This window comes from Lethenteron reissneri, chromosome 33 (assembly GCF_015708825.2).
Source record: "Lethenteron reissneri isolate LAM-NWPU_2019-01 chromosome 33, ASM1570882v1, whole genome shotgun sequence".
Classification (NCBI taxonomy): Eukaryota; Metazoa; Chordata; class Hyperoartia; order Petromyzontiformes; family Petromyzontidae; genus Lethenteron; species Lethenteron reissneri.
In genome coordinates this window covers 10732514-10749857 of record NC_083811.1, presented here as the reverse complement: position 1 = coordinate 10749857, position 17344 = coordinate 10732514, and the positions used below count along the sequence as shown (strand labels likewise).

The 17344-nt window shown below is 45.7% G+C and overlaps 1 protein-coding gene across 4 annotated transcripts in view; it reads right to left on the bottom strand.

The window, feature by feature from the left end:
* Positions 1 to 2928: 2928 nt before the first annotated feature.
* The window catches only part of STK33 (serine/threonine kinase 33), a 110312-nt gene continuing 95896 nt past the window's right edge, over positions 2929 to 17344 (bottom strand). For all 4 annotated transcript variants that reach the window (XM_061564597.1, XM_061564594.1, XM_061564595.1 and 1 more), the window contains 2 exons: positions 14640 to 14738; positions 2929 to 11642 (listed from right to left, as the gene is read on the bottom strand). In XM_061564597.1, the coding sequence (XP_061420581.1) occupies positions 11358 to 11642; positions 14640 to 14738 (384 nt within the window). In that variant the 3' untranslated portion in view covers positions 2929 to 11357. The remainder of the gene's footprint in view (positions 11643 to 14639; positions 14739 to 17344) is intronic.

Here is a 17344-nt window from a genome sequence, read left to right as displayed (position 1 = left end):
CGCCTGGGGCACCGCCACCAACAAAAGGATTAAATAACACAGAACAATGTACCATGTGCAATCATTTCACATTGATCCACATTTGAAATATGCATCTCGCATGCCTTGTTTGTCCATCTGGAATACTTGCATGTTGCCAAATTGAAAACCTGGTTACTGTGACCGCCACCTTTACAAGTGCCGAAGACGTTTGACTAAAATAATGTAGCGAGTAGCCCAAGGACAGGCCACATCAGTACTCAGAGCCATGAAGATCTCCGTAAGCCTTCGGCTGAGAGCAGCCAGCATTTGAAAGCAGCCCGTACTCCGGTAGCTATGCGAGTCACAAAATGCGGGATAGTATTAAACAACAATCAGACAATGTACAGCTCTTTTGTTAATTCACTGCCAGTTGAAGGCCTACCAACGCCGTGTGGGTCAGTGGGGTCGTGTGACCTTACCGCACGCCACTGATGTCAACCATGGTCAGGAATCGAACTCGGATCACCAGTGCGCCAACCATCGCTTCACCATTCACCACTGGTATCGACACCCATATCATGCATGCAAAACTTATCTCTTTCCGTGGCACAGTGATCATATTAATTTCATGTTTACCAATATGTTCCATTCAAGTGTAAATCGGAAACTCACTAGTTAAATTTTAATTCATAATTTGAAAACCACTGCGCATTAGGGTTTTTCTAGTATTTTAGAGTGCCGTTCAGAAAGAAGCACATGAATGAATGACAGTTTTGCATGTTGCTGGTATTAGTAATGAACTTTGTCTATCCACAGCTGTATGAAGGCCTCCCTGCATCGTGTCAATCATGGGGGTGTGACCATACTTCACCAGGCTGACCAGGACGGGTTCAGATATCCCATGGCAATGATGTTAGCTGTGGTCGAGAATCTAACTCAGGTTGCAGGAATCGTAGCACAATGCACAACAGCTGCCCCTGACTTCTGTCAATGACTCTAATTATAACGGTCAGTCCTGACCACAACAGGGTATGAAATCTGGTTTGGGTGAAGGATGTGGTCAGGACCGGATATTAAAAAATATTTGTATTATGTTGCATAACATGCAGCTGGTATGTTTCTGACTCCTAGATCTGTATGGATGGTTTTATGATTTGAAAAAAAGATACTTTAACAAACAAGGGAAAAAGTGCTTAACTTTAAATATAAAATTTCATCTTGAACAGTCTTTCAATATACATTGTTACGTCAAGGCACACAAATGCTACAAACATTACATTATTTACAAGCTTCTCTGCCAAATGGGACAGATGTCAGAAATTTATACAAGTTAACATAGTCTTATTTCACATAACTGCAGTGCACAGATTAGTATTTCAATTTCAAACAAAACGTAAAGGTTTAAAAGTAGTATATAGTGCATACATCTTTGGTGAGTTTACCATGAATATAAAAACATTTTGCCTCAAATGAGCAGTATAAAATGTACATTGAAATACAACCAGGTGTCCTGGAATACACACACTCAGCTGAAAGAATACATTCAACAACACAATATTCCATAATCAGTAAAGATTATACCAAAAAAGACCATCGTTTCCATGAACATTACAATGTTCTTAGGTTTTTTCGGTTAAGTCACGTAAGTAAAACATCAAAATAAAAATAAAATAAAAATTAAAAACCACGACGTTTCGGAGGCAACACATTTTATTTTATTTTTATTTTATTTTTATTATTTTATTTTTATTTTGATGTTTTACTTACGTGACTTAACCGAAAAAACCTAAGAATATGAATCGTTGCAGTCACGAAAGCTTCAAATCCAACATTACAATGGTGAAAACATGTACTATTTCCTTCATCACCATTATCACCACCACCACCACGATCATCATCAACATCATAGGCAATTCATTCTAGATTTGAAGCTTTCTTGACTGCAAGTATTCATATTCTTAGGTTTTTTCGGTAAAGTCACGTAGGTAAAAAAATCTAAATTAATAAAAGTCAAATAAAAAATAAAATAAAAATCACCACGTTTCGGAGGCAACACAAGCTTTCGTCTTCAGGTGGAACCGTCACAGCACGATAGCTGTAATCAAGTAAAAAAAAATATTTTACTTTTATTAAATTTGATTTTTTACCTACGTGACTTTACAGAAAAAACCTAAGAATACCATAGGCAATTATCATCGCGCCCAACTGGGTAGCGTTTTTATTGGAGAACTCGGCCCACATTCGGAAGGTTCCGAGTTTAAATCCTATTCGGGGAGGAATGATAAATGGGTATCAATTGTGAGAAATCAATAGTGAACGTCCTCTGAGAGGTTGGCACTTGCCGTGGAAATGTGAAAATTCCTCCACCATGATGAGTTGTGCAGGGAAACACTGACTCCTTTTCACTCTCATCGTCATTGTCTTTGCAATTTCTCTCTTACCGATGCACATTCAGACATCAACTCTGGGCAGTCAAATAAAATATTAATTTCTTGTAAATAAAAAAAAAGTTGCCTTACGTAATATATCCCCACTTGTTTGTATCTCAAGATGATGAGGGTCTTGGTTGTTAGCAGGCTGCACTACAGCTGTCTTTGTCTGGGTTCAGTGGCCAGTATTCCATTACTGAATTTCAAATGGATTCAAACTGACTTCTGAATGCCTCTCACCTGGCTGACTCAAACTCGCGCTCTCAACAGCTCACGGTGCTGAATATAATGCAATCAAGGAAGCCCGACATCGTCTCAGCCATGCGACGAGGCTTATTTATCACTCTGTCAGGAAAACGAATGTTTTTCTTCTCCACCAATAGCTACGCTGGGTTGTTTTTTCTTCCAGCAGCAACATTCACGCTTAAATGTAAAGTTAGCTCCAAATATGGCAGACCTAACATGAAGCGTGATTTATATTTTATATATTTTTCTTACTAATTTTATCCCATTTGTCTTATCGAAGTTGTTAATGAAATTAAGAAATGTGACTTGTGTAATGTGTACGTCGTGTCGGCGAGCAGCGCTGGTGCGTCACACCAGAGAACTAGTTCTAAGTCATATAAATAGGCTTCTTATTACCAAAAAACAGATTACATTCCTTACTATCCTGCAAGCAATATTCACCCAATGTCAATCATCTGATACTTTTTTTATTGGTGTTAGTTCTCATTGGTTAGCTCGATGAAATTTAAGTGAAAACTTAATTTAAAATTGCAGCGTTTTTTGGGTGGCCACCGATGACGAGACTGAGGCCCGTCGAGTCCCGACAAATTGAGGACGCGGTTCAATCACTGGCGGCTACGTGGATTCGAACCAATCTTCTTGGTTCTCTGACGCAGCCATTACCCCACTTAAGCCAATTGGTTCCTGTATATATCAGTGCCATTTCATGATTATATTTCAGGTAATCGCAGTGGCCAGACTGTCATCTTGTTGAAAACGCTAAAGCATCGGCGTCGACTATTTTCTCCGCTGATGGCGATGGAGACGTTGGCATGGGGTTTTTTTTCTCTGCTTGCACAGAATGAAGACAAAAAAAGCAAGCAACATTTGCAGACATATGAATCAGGCTGAATGTGTTGACTTGTTAATCTTCCCACCGCCTCATGGGACACGGGTTTTATTGAAACACGTTCCTGCCAGCTACACTTGCCACAAATGCACGGTGAAGGCCATGGATCACAACATCCCTAGCAGAGTTGTCTGCTCCACCTTGGCTTACATTTCACTCTCTGTGCTCAAAGGCTGACGGTAGACCTTCATGTATCCTTTGAGCTCAGCCCGTGTGATTTATTCGATACAGGTTCCAGCAAAAGTGTAAAAAAAAAGTTTATATGTAATAACCCAAAAATCCTGCATTTATAGTCCAGAATTTTTTTTGCTGCAATAAAAGGTCATATGTGCACTTTGTTTTATGTTTCACACTACAAAGGCTGTAATACTTTTGACATTTGTTGTGCGAGGTTGTGGAATGGACTGTTTAATATTGTATTTGCGAAAGCGCACGTGACATCGCTGGCTCGGTGTCCCCAGTCAGTGAGAGCACGACAAAGTGTCGGTGTCTCTGCGATGATAAATATCACGAGTTTGCGCCGTTTTACATTAGTCGTCATTTACAGCCCTTTGTCAGTCCACTGCTGGATGAAGGCATCTCCACACCGCTTTAGTCACAGGGGTTTTTTTTTTTTACCATACTTCACCACACTGGTCAGGGTGGATTGGTGAAGGGCGGTGGGAAGTTAATATACAGTAAAACCTTGGATTGCGAGTAACTTGGTCTGCGAGTGTTTTGCAAGACGAGCAATTTTTTTTTATTAATATTAATTTGATAAACGAGCGAGGTCTTGCAATACGAGTAGCACGTGTATACGCTTTATCTGCCGAGCGTCACGTGATCACAACTCATATACGAGTGCTTTGGATTACAAACACGTTTTCGGAACGAATTATGCTCGCAATCCAAGGTTTTACTGTATATATATAGCTCACCACTGATGTTACCGTGGCCGAGAATCAAACCCCCACCCATGTTGCTTGGTTCGAGAGTGCAATGCGCACACCACTGCACCACCACTTCTCCCTTGGGTAATTTACCACGAGCTGTATATATAATAGAATTAAAAGTCTCCATAAAGGGAGTGTTCTCTGCCCGGTCTCGCCACTATTGCACAACATAGCACAGTGTACACATTTATTTGTTAACCTAATTTGTTCAAATTCAGCTGAAAGGGCCCATTAGACACATTGGCATAGATCAAAACCTTGCATTTATCTGCATAGCTAAAGAGAACCCATCGATTTATTTGATAAGATGTGCCCTCAAGAAGATCCACTGCATTCAGGAGTCCTGTTTATGAAACTGCATTTGCCCTCTGCCTTGATGCCCACAGCACAATCATTGGTAAAATTGGATTCTTCCACAATGTGAAAAAGACAACATTAAAAAGTAAGAAAGATGCCTCCTGAGAACCCATTAACATTCTACCACTTTCCGATGAAAAATAATCCGTGCAGCTCTACCACTCTGTCGACCAGCCCAACACGTGCGTGGTTCCGTAAACGAGGAAACGTTGAGAAAACGTCGAAGAGTCCAGCGGGGGCGGGGGGGGGGCACTTGGATTGTGGGTCTCGGGTAAACGAGTCGGATGCGGCAAAAGGTGACGCCGAAGCCAAATGATGGCAGCGGTTCGGCGCGATGCGTGAGCAATGCCTCCGCCGCGGTGTTACGTTCTCGCCGTCACGTACGCTCGCTCGCTCTCGCAGGAGATGACAAACGCGACGCGGTCGGAGAACGCGCCGCTAAAATCTCCCCGCGAGCGTGATTGATACGTCACCGCGGCGGCGATATTCGCCGAAGACCCAGGTTCGTGCCGTAATCGCGCATTTGACTCGCCGTGCCGGCGGGAGTAGTGGGCGGGTTGGAGAAGGTGGGGGGAAGGTGGTGGGGGGATGATGCTGCGGGTGGCCGGTGCTGGCAACCCGCTGGTCCTCGCCACGCTCGAAGCAGCAAATAAGATGGGCCCATGTTCCATTGAACCATGGCACATATGACCAGTGACCCCATTGATGTTTAATTTGCCCTCAAGTAGACGTTAACAACTGTACATTGATTCTTTGTGCAGTCAAACTGTCAGGACCTGGGGGTGATTTAATGGCCCAAGGTTTGCTATTCCCCTCGCACAATGTAAGAAAGAAAAAACATTGCCTAGTCCTTGTTCCTAATCTTAATCTAAATGCTATGATATCACAAAATAGATATTCTTTTGCAGGTGATTTTTTTCCCTTTCGGTAATCTAGAAAATGAGAATTGTGCGCCTTTCATAAAGCAATTACAGGTGAGATCCCTTTTCTTTCTTTCATTTGCATGCATTCATTCTTTACCTAAATAACGATCACGTCATTTTATTCAGAGAAGCCTCAATGAGTCCCGAGACGATGTTGTTGCAGTAGGGTCCTGTTTAGGATGATTGGCCAATTCCTTTTTTAAGGAATGTGTTTATTTCTTTTGGTAGAAAACGTGCCACGCACAGAAGGGGATAGCACTGAACACATTGTGCACAGATAGGTTCGCGGAGCCACTCGCTGTACCTCCAACTCATTGCAACATCGCAGTCCAGTGGGCACGCAGCCAATCCTTGCCTGGGAATGGACGGGCAAGGGACCGGCCACCACACACGGTTCAAGAACACACCGGGGTGAGATTTATTCTCCGATTTAACCCATAAACCAAACAGCCAAGCATGCACGGCAGCATATCACCGGTTCCTGTGGTGGGTTGATGGTTGATTGGTTGGATTGAGGAGACAAAAATCGATTGTAGTTTAGGTTTGGTTCAATTTTAAGAAAATCGAATTTGAACAAATTTAGCCAATTTTTTGTGTGCTCCAACATATATCATCGGGGAACTGATTCATGCCCGTTAGTGCACGTTATTTCAATTACACCTACAGCAGTCGTTGTGAGATTGAAAGTAAAAAACACGGTATTAAGTTGCTTTAATACTAAATTTGCGAATTGGTTTATATAATATCACAAACATCCCGTATGGTTCACTACAACACTTCTCAATTAGAACACTGAGCTCGTTCCCAAACAGGAGCCAATGAGCAGTCCGTTTCCATCAGATTATGGGGATTCTGGAACAATGTTTTGTCCAGTAGCACAGGCAGCAGTGTGTAAGTCTCATCCTCTGGGTCTGTCGGTAAAGTCACGTGACTTTACCGAAAGACCCAAAGAATATGAATTCCTGCAGTCACGAAAGCTTTAAGTCAAGATTTAGAGTGTGGTCTGTTAAACAATCGCTGCTCGGTTGCCTGATGTTACGAGCAATAATCTTCCCACGATGTCACGTGGCCCTCCCGGAACAGTTGAGACTTAGCCGTGGCTTTCACGAGCCCGTGATGAAATATACAATACAGTTTCAAAATAATAAGTTACAGCCCTTAATCATTCCATTGCCTTGATAAAGACCTCCCCATGCTGTGAAGCGGATTGGTGAGGGTTGGTCAAGAGGCGGAAGGGGGCAGTCATGAATCAAACGTCGCTCGTCGACTGATGTTATCCATCGCCAAGGAATCAAACTCGGGTAAGACAGGTTCACGGCATAGTGCGCTAACCACAGCGCCACCACTCCCCTCCCACCTCCCGCTCCAGCCAAGAGTGAGTGATCTGGGTTCGACTGCTGCCGATACAAACGTGCATCCTTGACCCATTGGCCAGCCACACTGTGTTCAGATCGCTGACTGCATAACTCTGCTGTGCTCACAACCATGGGGGCTTTCAGGCAAGGCAGCCGTGTCCTCTATTATTTGGTCACAACATAGAAACGCATCACGGCAGCAGCAGCATGCCCTCACTTTCCCCACCCTATCTTAATTCCTCACAGCCACACCAGTGGTATGCGTCGCTCCATTAGCACAGATCGGCAGACCTGACGCGACTCCCTTTTGTCTTGTAAAGTTGTCTTTAACGGTATCACGCAGCCCTCAGCTTCCCAGTGTCCTACCGACAGAAACGAAATGAGTGGGTTTACCAGGGTTTAAGTCGAGAGTGGCATGGTTGTAGACATGACTCCTTGCTGTCAAGTGAGAATAATCCAGCCCAAGCTTTGTAAGGTATTGCGGGCGTTGCAAATATGCCCGCGTGTGCTTCTTGTCAAAGGCGTTAAGAGTATTTAGGCGCACGCTGTTGATAGCCACGGACGGGGACAGCCTACCTGCCAACGTCTCTTGAGCCTGACTTTAAAGAGACGTCGCTCTTTAGGTACTGGGGAGATCACAAGCTTGTACAGTACATCACACAACGAATGCTTTTGTCTATATATAGCCGAGGTATCTGGACATCGGGCATAAGATATTAAATAGATGCCCAATGTCCTCGCTAAATAAATTGTCATGATTTGGGGTCAAGATATGAGGTCTCGTTTTTGCGGACGTGAACGAGGAGTGGGCCTGGCGTGTGAAGTCAATGCCTTGGCTGAAAGGGCTTATCCATCTAGTGCTGGGTTTTTATCCATTCATGAATGTGAATGATTTACAATCGGCTGTCCCAATTAGCAACTCAACTTGATGGTAAAATGGTATTAATATTTGTTTCGGTCATCTTTACGAGAGTCATCGTGACCCCCTGTCACAGAGAGACAGATGGACAGAGCTAGTAGCATTGACGCTTTCAAACGTTGGTTAGAGGGCGTCAAAACTGCTCTGATAAACAAGTTTGCTTAGAGGCTGCGCACACGCCAACTGTGATGCCCCAAAACGTAACAGCTGATTCTGGTGTGTATGGCTATGTGTGCAGTGTTTATTAACGAGCGATATTATATATTACATGTGCCCACAAATAACTGGTGTTGGTTTGCTTGTTACGTGTACACTAATTGATCCTTATGGCGGTACCCCGGGGTATCAAATGATACAATATGTCCGAGGCAATTAAATATTTTATTTCTGGGACACTATTTTTTCCAGGGGTGTTACTTAACTCCGCGACTGGGGTACCAATCAGTCCGAAATCAGTGCTACTCAGCGATGTCGAAACGCAGCGAGGACAATTGCGCTGAAACCCTGAACGCTTGTACGCACCATAGCGGTGCATCGTGTACAGCTCGTTGAGATGAGTCGATCGCTGCATCGCCGACCATCAACAGACTAAAAATGACTGCTTCACGGACATTGCGAGAGCCAGGGTTCTATGGTACCCAGAGGTACCGCCATAAGTTTAAATTGTGTAATCAGGATATGTACTTTGAACTTTTTTCACACCGTACGTAGCCAACCGTGCTAATCGGAGGTGCAGGAAATGAAATGTGAACAAAGTCTTTATCAGGATGAACCCACAGAATCCCTGATCTTCATTCAGGAGTGTTCTATATGGGATGTTTGGGGGGGGGAAACGTGATTGTAATTTTGTATTTGGGAAGAAACCAGAGTGCCTGGAGAAACCAATGTCCATGAACATAGAATGCTCAAAATCTGCACAGACTATTCTAAGCCTACTTGCTGTGCTGCCTCCTGTGGCATTTCTGGCCCATTGTGGGCCCTAAGCAGAATTTATTGTTTGAGGGCCCCCCTTTAAGTGAGATGAGAGAATGGTTATTGGCTAGAGGTATGGTTGTAGTGAAATAAGAGAAAGACCGCATTGACAAAAATATATATGTAATGAGATGAGAGAAGGGACATGCAAACAAGATAGAGTTAAGAAATTGATTCTGAATCTAAGGGTACCTTGAGCTTCTTGGGGCTACGTTTTTGTTGGGTTTGTTTACTACTAGCTCCACCAACGGCACAGTGGTTCCATATCTACGCAATCCACTGATGCCACCCGCACATCTCTAGCCTGCTGGCATGTGGTCAGGAATTTGGCGACAGCAAAACAGGAATGCGAGTTGTGAAATTTAACGGTGCGACTCAAGCCGGGATTGAGAATATTTTACCATTTTTTGCGACCGCAATTATTTGAGTCCACAGCGTGCACATTAGTGCACTGGACCTTGCGAATAAAAATCCAATTTTGCGGCAACAAAAAACAACATCGAGGTATCGTGTTCCATTTGTACACTTGTATAGCTCTCAGCGACTTAAGAATTATTGTCAATATGCGTATATATTCAGCAACATTTCTACAAACCTTCAGCAGAGTTCTATGTCCTATAACCAAGATAATGGGAAAGGCACTCCCATTAGCACTGTCCACTATTGCTATTGATAAGAGCTCGGTGATTTAAGACCTCATGCATACAGGGTAATGGTGTCCAAGGCGCACTCCCTCTCTTAGCTGTGCGGTCGTAATGCTGTCACATTTATTTAACGGTGGGGTCAGCAGTCAAGGCCTTCGGATCAGATCTGGTGCAAACAGTTTCCCACAGGCTTATTTAGGAAATAAATAACATTGTCCAATTTCAAGGGCTGAAAGCTGCCCAGCGCACTTGTATGCGCACGCTTGTGCGTGTGCCTTTGCCTGCAAACTTCAGCCGACGTGATCGTCTAAATGAGAACTTGGACTGACCGCGTTGCTGAAAAATCGGCAATCGAGCTTTATGAGCAATCGGTAATAGAATCCTACGCACCCTGGCATTCTGCAAGACCTTCCGCAAAATTGGTGCTGAATTGCACTGCGCAAAAAGAAATCAGCAGCGCGCTCTGAACAAGTGGGAGTATGAGCGAGCGGGTGTTCGTGTGGACTCGAACACCCACAAAAAAAAAACCCAAACGCATCTGTCTCTCGGTGCACGTCTCATTTAATTGGCCCTCGCCAACCGGACTGGGACATGCACCGCCTCTGAAGTCTTTGCCAAGCGAACGGCAGAAGCATCGTCGGTGAGGCTAGCCTCGTGCAATGCACAAAGACAAAATGCTTGTCCCCAAGGTTGGTGGTGGCGATCACAATTACCAGATCATGCGCTGACACACACACACACGTAGACACATGCAGACTCTCTAACAGTTCAAAACTAGCTATCACGGTCAAAATTATGATATCTGTGGGATCTTAGAAATAAGGGTACATTGTCATTTAACCAGTTTATAGTAGGTTGCGCCCAGACGCCTTGAGTCCGATGTGACGCGCGGTGCGTCGCTGCGTTGTGCGTTGCTGTAAGTGCGGAATGTGAAAAAAATTGACGCGGTGAAAAAGAATGGACTCGCCTATTGCCGCACATAGAAGGTGGGTCTGTCACGGGTGGAGCGGCTTGTGCGATCAGCCAGGAGACACGGCGCCTGTGAGAACACGCCGTAGCAGCACTCCCTCTGACCCTAACCTCTGTGCTCCGACTTGGCGGCGGCATTTTTTTTTTTTTCACAAGGCATGGCATCTTTCACGTTGAACAGCGCCCGCGTCGCTCAGCGCACGCGCACGCACTGGGTCACACATTTTGCGCTCAATTCGAACGCAAGCAGAAGTGCGCTTTCACCTTTGCGTTGTTCGTTTGCGAAACAGTTAAAGATCCAAGATGCCTGCACACTCCGATGAGGATGAGCTGCTGCTGCTCATTTCCATTGTTGGTCCTCGGCTATTTCTCAGTCCACGAGGAACGGTGGCCAACTGCAGCTGACTCCCCACCGAGTCGTGCAGCCTTACCCGGTAGTGGTCATTTTCACGACTCTGGAGGGATCACGATGATGGTGACGACATTTAAATTCACAACCTCGTGAACTCACGAAATCAGACCCGAGCTGCCCTACCGACGAAGCTACCGCACTCCAGCCTATGACACAAGATACAGGCAAACAATAACAATGACAACAAAACCAAAGGCAATTGCGATAATCACGACGATAACAATAACACGAGCACTCAGTTTGCTTTACGACGCACAATCAGCAGTCGGCCGAATAGACTTTTCGATCAGATACGAGCAGCCCCGCAGCATAACCTTGCGAGCCGGCAACAGTGGCGCTCCCCCAAGTCCTAGTAGTTGCGGTGCGCGTTCTTGCCGCACGGTGCCGCGATCCTCCCGCCTCCCCCGCCGCCGGGCCTGCCCGCCGTGGGGCCGCCTTCGGACGCCAGCTCGGGCCGAGGCGACGGGGCCGACCCCGGCCCTCGCCGCACCTCCCCGCGGCTGCTCAGCGTGGCGCGCTGCACCGTGGGCGCCAGCGGCGGCTGGGCCGTCGCGCCGGCCCCGAGGGGAAGGCCCTCGGCGGACGGGCCGCGCGACGACGTGCACGGCATGCTGGCGCGCCGGCCGACCGTGGGCTGGGGGGGCAGAGGGGGGGGGCGGCGTGAACGGACGACGGTTAAATATGGCGCGGTTATGTCCGACGAAAGTGGTCGAGGTTGACCGATGACCCGGCTTGATTCACTACGGTCGCTCGGCCATAGACGGCCAGTTGCCATGGTTACCGTTGCTGCGAACTTCTCTCCTTGATTTTGCCGTCCATGTTGAGGGCTCGCTCTGCTGTGTTCGAGCACCTCAATGCTCCTCTTTCCATGGTTTTTCTTCGCGCTGCCCGACTTTGGGACTCACTCCCATCCTCCCAAGTTCTCGTAACCTTGCTCAATTCAAGAAACACATCAACTGTTATCTGTTGTGAACGACTCTTGGCGGTTTGAACCTTTGGGCCCCCGCGCTTTAGAAACTGTGATTTTTGTTCAATAAATAATGCATGCCAGCGCCGTTGCGATCGGAGCAGCACTCGGAGTCGAAGGCGGTGGAGTGCAATAACGTGAAAGTGACCGTCTCGCCGCTCGCAAGGGGCAGATTGGCGGCACTCGACTCTCTTGGTGCTGCTGAGCCGGCGGTGGGAGCCCGTCTAGCCAAAGGACCAACGCTGTTTGGCTTACCGAAGAGTGGTAGTTTTATTTTGCTGACCTCGGAGGGATCTCATGGGCTGAAATGACCCCCAACCTGGATTTGAATTTGCAACCTTGCTGCAGCAAGAGAAGCGTTCCAACATCAGTCAGCTGACTGGATACACACGGTAGTGTTATCACAAATAATACAGTGAACCAAACACCACTCCTCGTCATAAACTATAACACTGAGCTCAATATTAAAAAAAAAACTCTAAAGCTAATCTTAATACCAACTCTATATTTGAGGCAAAATAAGTAGGCAGAAAATATTTTTCTCCCTCCACATAAAAAATCTAATTCTAGTTTTTACGCTTCCCATCAACCACAAAGCATTCTCTGGGAGTGCATCGTTTCAACGGCATCGGTTCAATACAAGGAAGATCTGGACTGGTTTTGACACGCCGTGTCTCATCATTCGTAGGGTTGGGATTACGCGAATGGCACTTACACAGTAGACTAAACACCGTGTCCTACCGCCAATGTAACAAACTAAAACACAAACTCCTGACTTGGCTCTTACTCAGATACTCACCATAAAACCTAAGCCACCATAAAAACAAAACCCAACAATCGCTCTATCACCTTCAACCTGATGCTAACCCTTGTCTCTAATTAGAACGAATAAACTCTCCCCCGCTCGAACATTAGTCAGAACTCTGACGTGAAAAAATATCAACGCGTGAATCCTCATCCATCAAAGTACTAACTGTAAACACAACACCAACCAGACTCACGAGTCTTACGATGGCACTCATGGACGGCCACTTTGACGCATGAAAGGGCGCCCAATGAATGGTTAATATGCTTGTCGTGTAAAGTAGCTTTAACAATTTCTTACTTCTGGCCGCTATTACAATTGCCACTTTGAGCTTCACAAAGTATTTTATTTCAAGTTGCGGTGCTTTTATGTAAAAAAATAAAAGGCACTTGGAATTGTCGCGTGAAATATGTCATTTTGAAATGGGTTTTATTTTTTTTATCGCAAGCATGACTTTGCAAAATATCATATTTATCCGCCCTGACGTGCATCCTTGTGCTCCAACACATGGCCTGACGTTGTCGCTGTGTTTGTTAAGTCCTTTTATTTCTAGATTTGAAGCTTTCGTGACTGCAAGGATTCATATTCTTAGGTTTTTTCGGTAAAGTCACGTAGGTAAAAATAAATTAACATTAATAAAAGTAAAATCAAAATAAAATAAAAATCACGACGTTTCGGAGGCAACACAAGCATCCGTCTTCAGGTGGAACAGTCACAGCGCGATTGCTGTTTCAAGTCACAGCACAATTACTGTTTCAAGTAACAGCGCGATTGCTGTTTCAAGTACTTGAAACAGCAATCGCGCTGTGACTGTTCCACCTGAAGACGGATGCTTGTGTTGCCTCCAAAACGTCGTGATTTTTATTTTATTTTTATTTTACTTTTATTAATTTTAATTGTTTTTACCTACGTGACTTTACCGATAAAAACCTAAGAATATGAAGTCCTTTCATGCCCCAACATTTGCTTATGTGCTCTGACGCTTGCCCTTGAAGCTGTGTCACAAAACGCTGCATGTAGCTATACATGCTAACAAACGTGTTTCATGTGTCAGCACTCCATTTATCATTGCATGATATTCACATTATGTTCTGTTCAAAGTCAGTTTACGTTGGTTTAATGGGCTGGTCGTGTGTGGTGGGATAGAGTGTGGATACTTCCACCTCTAGCAAGACATCTGGCCAACGTGGAAGAGTAGGCCAAGTTATACCTCTCGAGGGGCTGTATAGAGCTCCCTCTGCACCTTTCCCATTTACCTATGAAACTCAATAACCTTCCGATATTAGGAAGCCCACTGGAGCTATGCACTTTTAAATCTAGATTTTAAACGCATTTCTTTACAACTGCTGGTTGTGGGTAGTTTGTTGTCCTTCCCCCGCACATCCGATTAGCACGGTTGGCTACGTACGGTGCGAAAGAAGTTCAACATACATACACACATATCAATACTTTTTCAGGAAGCTTGTGTATGGGATGTTTGGCAAGCTTTCAGAGTATTTTCTCGCGTGAAACAAAGTTAGGACACTCAGAGAAAACCCACACACACAGAGGGGTCAGCAACCAATTTTGCTGCACTGCCTCCGATGGGCCGTCTCGTAATCTGACAGGTTGGCGCCAACAACAATAATCAAATCTGTAAATGGCGAGCGACTCCATCAGAACAGAGAAAATTGTGCAGGCCCGGTGGGTGCCTGGCATGCTCTGCACGATGCAGCAACCCCCACCTCCAGATCCCACCTTCAAATCCCACCTCCAGTGGGATCTGCAGGTACTCTCACATCTTCTAAGATTTCCAATTAGCATGGAATTGGAGACCAAAATACCTTCCGGAGGAGGATATCTGGAGCTCTACCACTCACCATCTTGGGCCTGGCGACGCCGTTGGTGTTGACTTCTCTCTTGCCTTGCTTTCCCTGGATACACGGCCCAGAGGGTTTCTTGATGGATGCTTGGGAACCCTGCAGAGAACGAGACAGCTCGTGGCACCCGTGGCACCCGTGGCAAGCGGTCGCGCGATGACCACTTGTTGCAGAGGTTTGTGGTTGCGATTGTCCATCGATACCAACCACTCTCTCCTTGCGGAATGCAATTGCAGTTGGGCAGAACTTTAAGGAAAATCCGTGCTCAATGTTTGCGTGTCCTCAGTAGTTTACACAAGCGCAACCGGCGAGACTGGGGTTGCCACCTGAGGTACAAAAAGCCAGGAGACTTCACGGCAAAAATAATATTTCACAATACTCGAAACTGTGAGAACTACCTGCATAGGCGCTGTCTTGAGTGGTGTATTATTATTACACAACTGACAAAAAACGGCCCTCTTCACGTTCAAGGAAGATTTCAAAATTTCCCAGGATAGCTACCTCAGAATAGAGATGATCCTGGGAGAACCAGGACAGGTGGCAACAGTAGACGAGGCTGTGGTCACACGGCCTGCCTAATTTCTGAGCAATCCGTGAGTCGTAAATTAAAACTATCAATCATTCAATTAGTGCTATCGGCCACACCTGACCTGAACCTGTGATTAAAAGCGGCGTGTGAACGATGCAAGAGAGTTTTCTGGGCCCCAAGTGGGAAGTTTGATGATCGCTGCCCCTTGCGACCACGGTGCCGAGGTCTTTTTCACCCTAGGCCTAGAACGCCCGCGTCCCATGCGCGTGTTCCCGCATGACCACGGCAATGATGATGATGATGAATGCTCACCCCGCGCCACTGCCATTAATTATTTTGCGCACTCAAAAGAAATAGCACTCGCTAATTAATATACTCCGCTCTAAGCCAAGGCATTACAGCTCTTCCGCACAACTGCTACACACAAACGCAGCATACACTTACTCAAGCTTAAATATTTAACATATCTAAAAACTTAATAGCCTTGTTCAAAGGCATCTCTCCCAGTATGAATAATACATCCTGCCAATAAAGTTGTATTGATTCTGACTTCAGAGCTTCGGTGCTGATTAACCCTGATGGATATAGATTTTGGTCAGCAGGATCTTTATTCTCCGGACTTTTGTTTCTCGTTCTATTAGGTGATTGCGTATGCATACTCGAAGGGGTTAATTCTCCCTTTCACCGAGATCAAACTCGTTATGCATTGTTGTGAAGAGACCTGGAGGGTTCAAACTGGCCCCGAGTTTTCTTGCTTAAATCAAAGCCTTGCGGATAGTATTGGTCCTGGTGAGCCAATAAGCCGATCTACTGAAAAATAAGCACTTAAATGCGGATACAAGAGTGTCCTTCTGCTTACAAGTGAGTGCATTTAAATCATTGCTGGACCCCTCTGTGCAATATATATGTGTGTGTGTGTGTGTAACGACCGAGATAACAGACCGCTTACCTAACACAAGTGTTACTGTCAGGCAAACAATCAGGAAAGTCGGCCAAGGTCTCCCACTGGTGATTGGTTCCGGAGGCGAAGATTGAAAGGGATTGGAGGAAAGATTTGAAAGGTAATAAACTCACCGGTGGGGCTGAAGTAGTAACTCAATGTCGCTTTTTGTTTACGTGACAAATCCCTTGCTGAGTGGCTGTGTCGGGTGGTGGAGGGTTACGACACATTTATACTTCACGCGATCTCACCCAAAAACCTTTATTATGAAAGGGTGGCCTGGAGAAGGACGGATGAGAACCGTTCGTAGGCAAGGGTGAGGATTGACCGAAGGGAGTGGGGGGCAGGGTGATAGAAGCTTCCAGAGAGGGGGCTTTGGAGGCATAAAACAGGACAGCACAAGGAGAAGGAGACGTTGGAGAAGAAGAAGGGGGAGTTCCAAGCCTCAAGAACACAGCAGTACTGTGAATGATGGCAGTCTTCATTCAGCAGTGAGTGGATTGACCAACACTGATGATGATGACGATGAAAGTAGAAAATGCTTTGAGAGAAAAAACACACAATTTTAAGATCTGAATTGAAAACAAATTTCTTTCGAACTGTTTAGTTTGTCTTTCCCCTGCACCTTCGATTAGCGTGGTTGGTTAAGGTAAGGTGCGAAAAAAATTGCTACATACACAGCACAGTGCTTAGTGCATGGAGCTGTGAACCCGGCGACCTGAGTTTGATTTCCTCCCGTGGCTAACATCAGTGCCATGTGATATCGGATCCGGTCCTTTACCGCCCAACACCCCTGAACCAACCCGCGCTGACCACAGCGGTGAGGTATGGTCAAGCAACCACTATGGAAAATGCGGCACGGGGAGGGCTTCATCCAGCAATAGATTGACAAAGGGCTGTGGATGATTAGCTCGAGGAGTGGCATGCGGCACATCGTCTGTTCGTGACTTCGAGGCAGAGGTGGAAATTCCAAATTCCAATTTCCACCTCTGGCAGAGTTCAGTCTGTCCGTGAGGCAACCGCTTTTGACCCCGAAGAAAACTGCTCGTCAGCTCATCGCTGCCAGGCTACGATGCATTGAGCCGATCCCAAATGGGATTTGAACTTTCAAAACGTAAACTAAGTGCGCCTAAGCAACTGCAAAAACCCAGCCAGACGCTACACAAATACGCCCCGTGAACACGTAAAGAAACAACTGTTGGGGCGAGAGCTGTCAGCGTGCACCGTGGACACAAC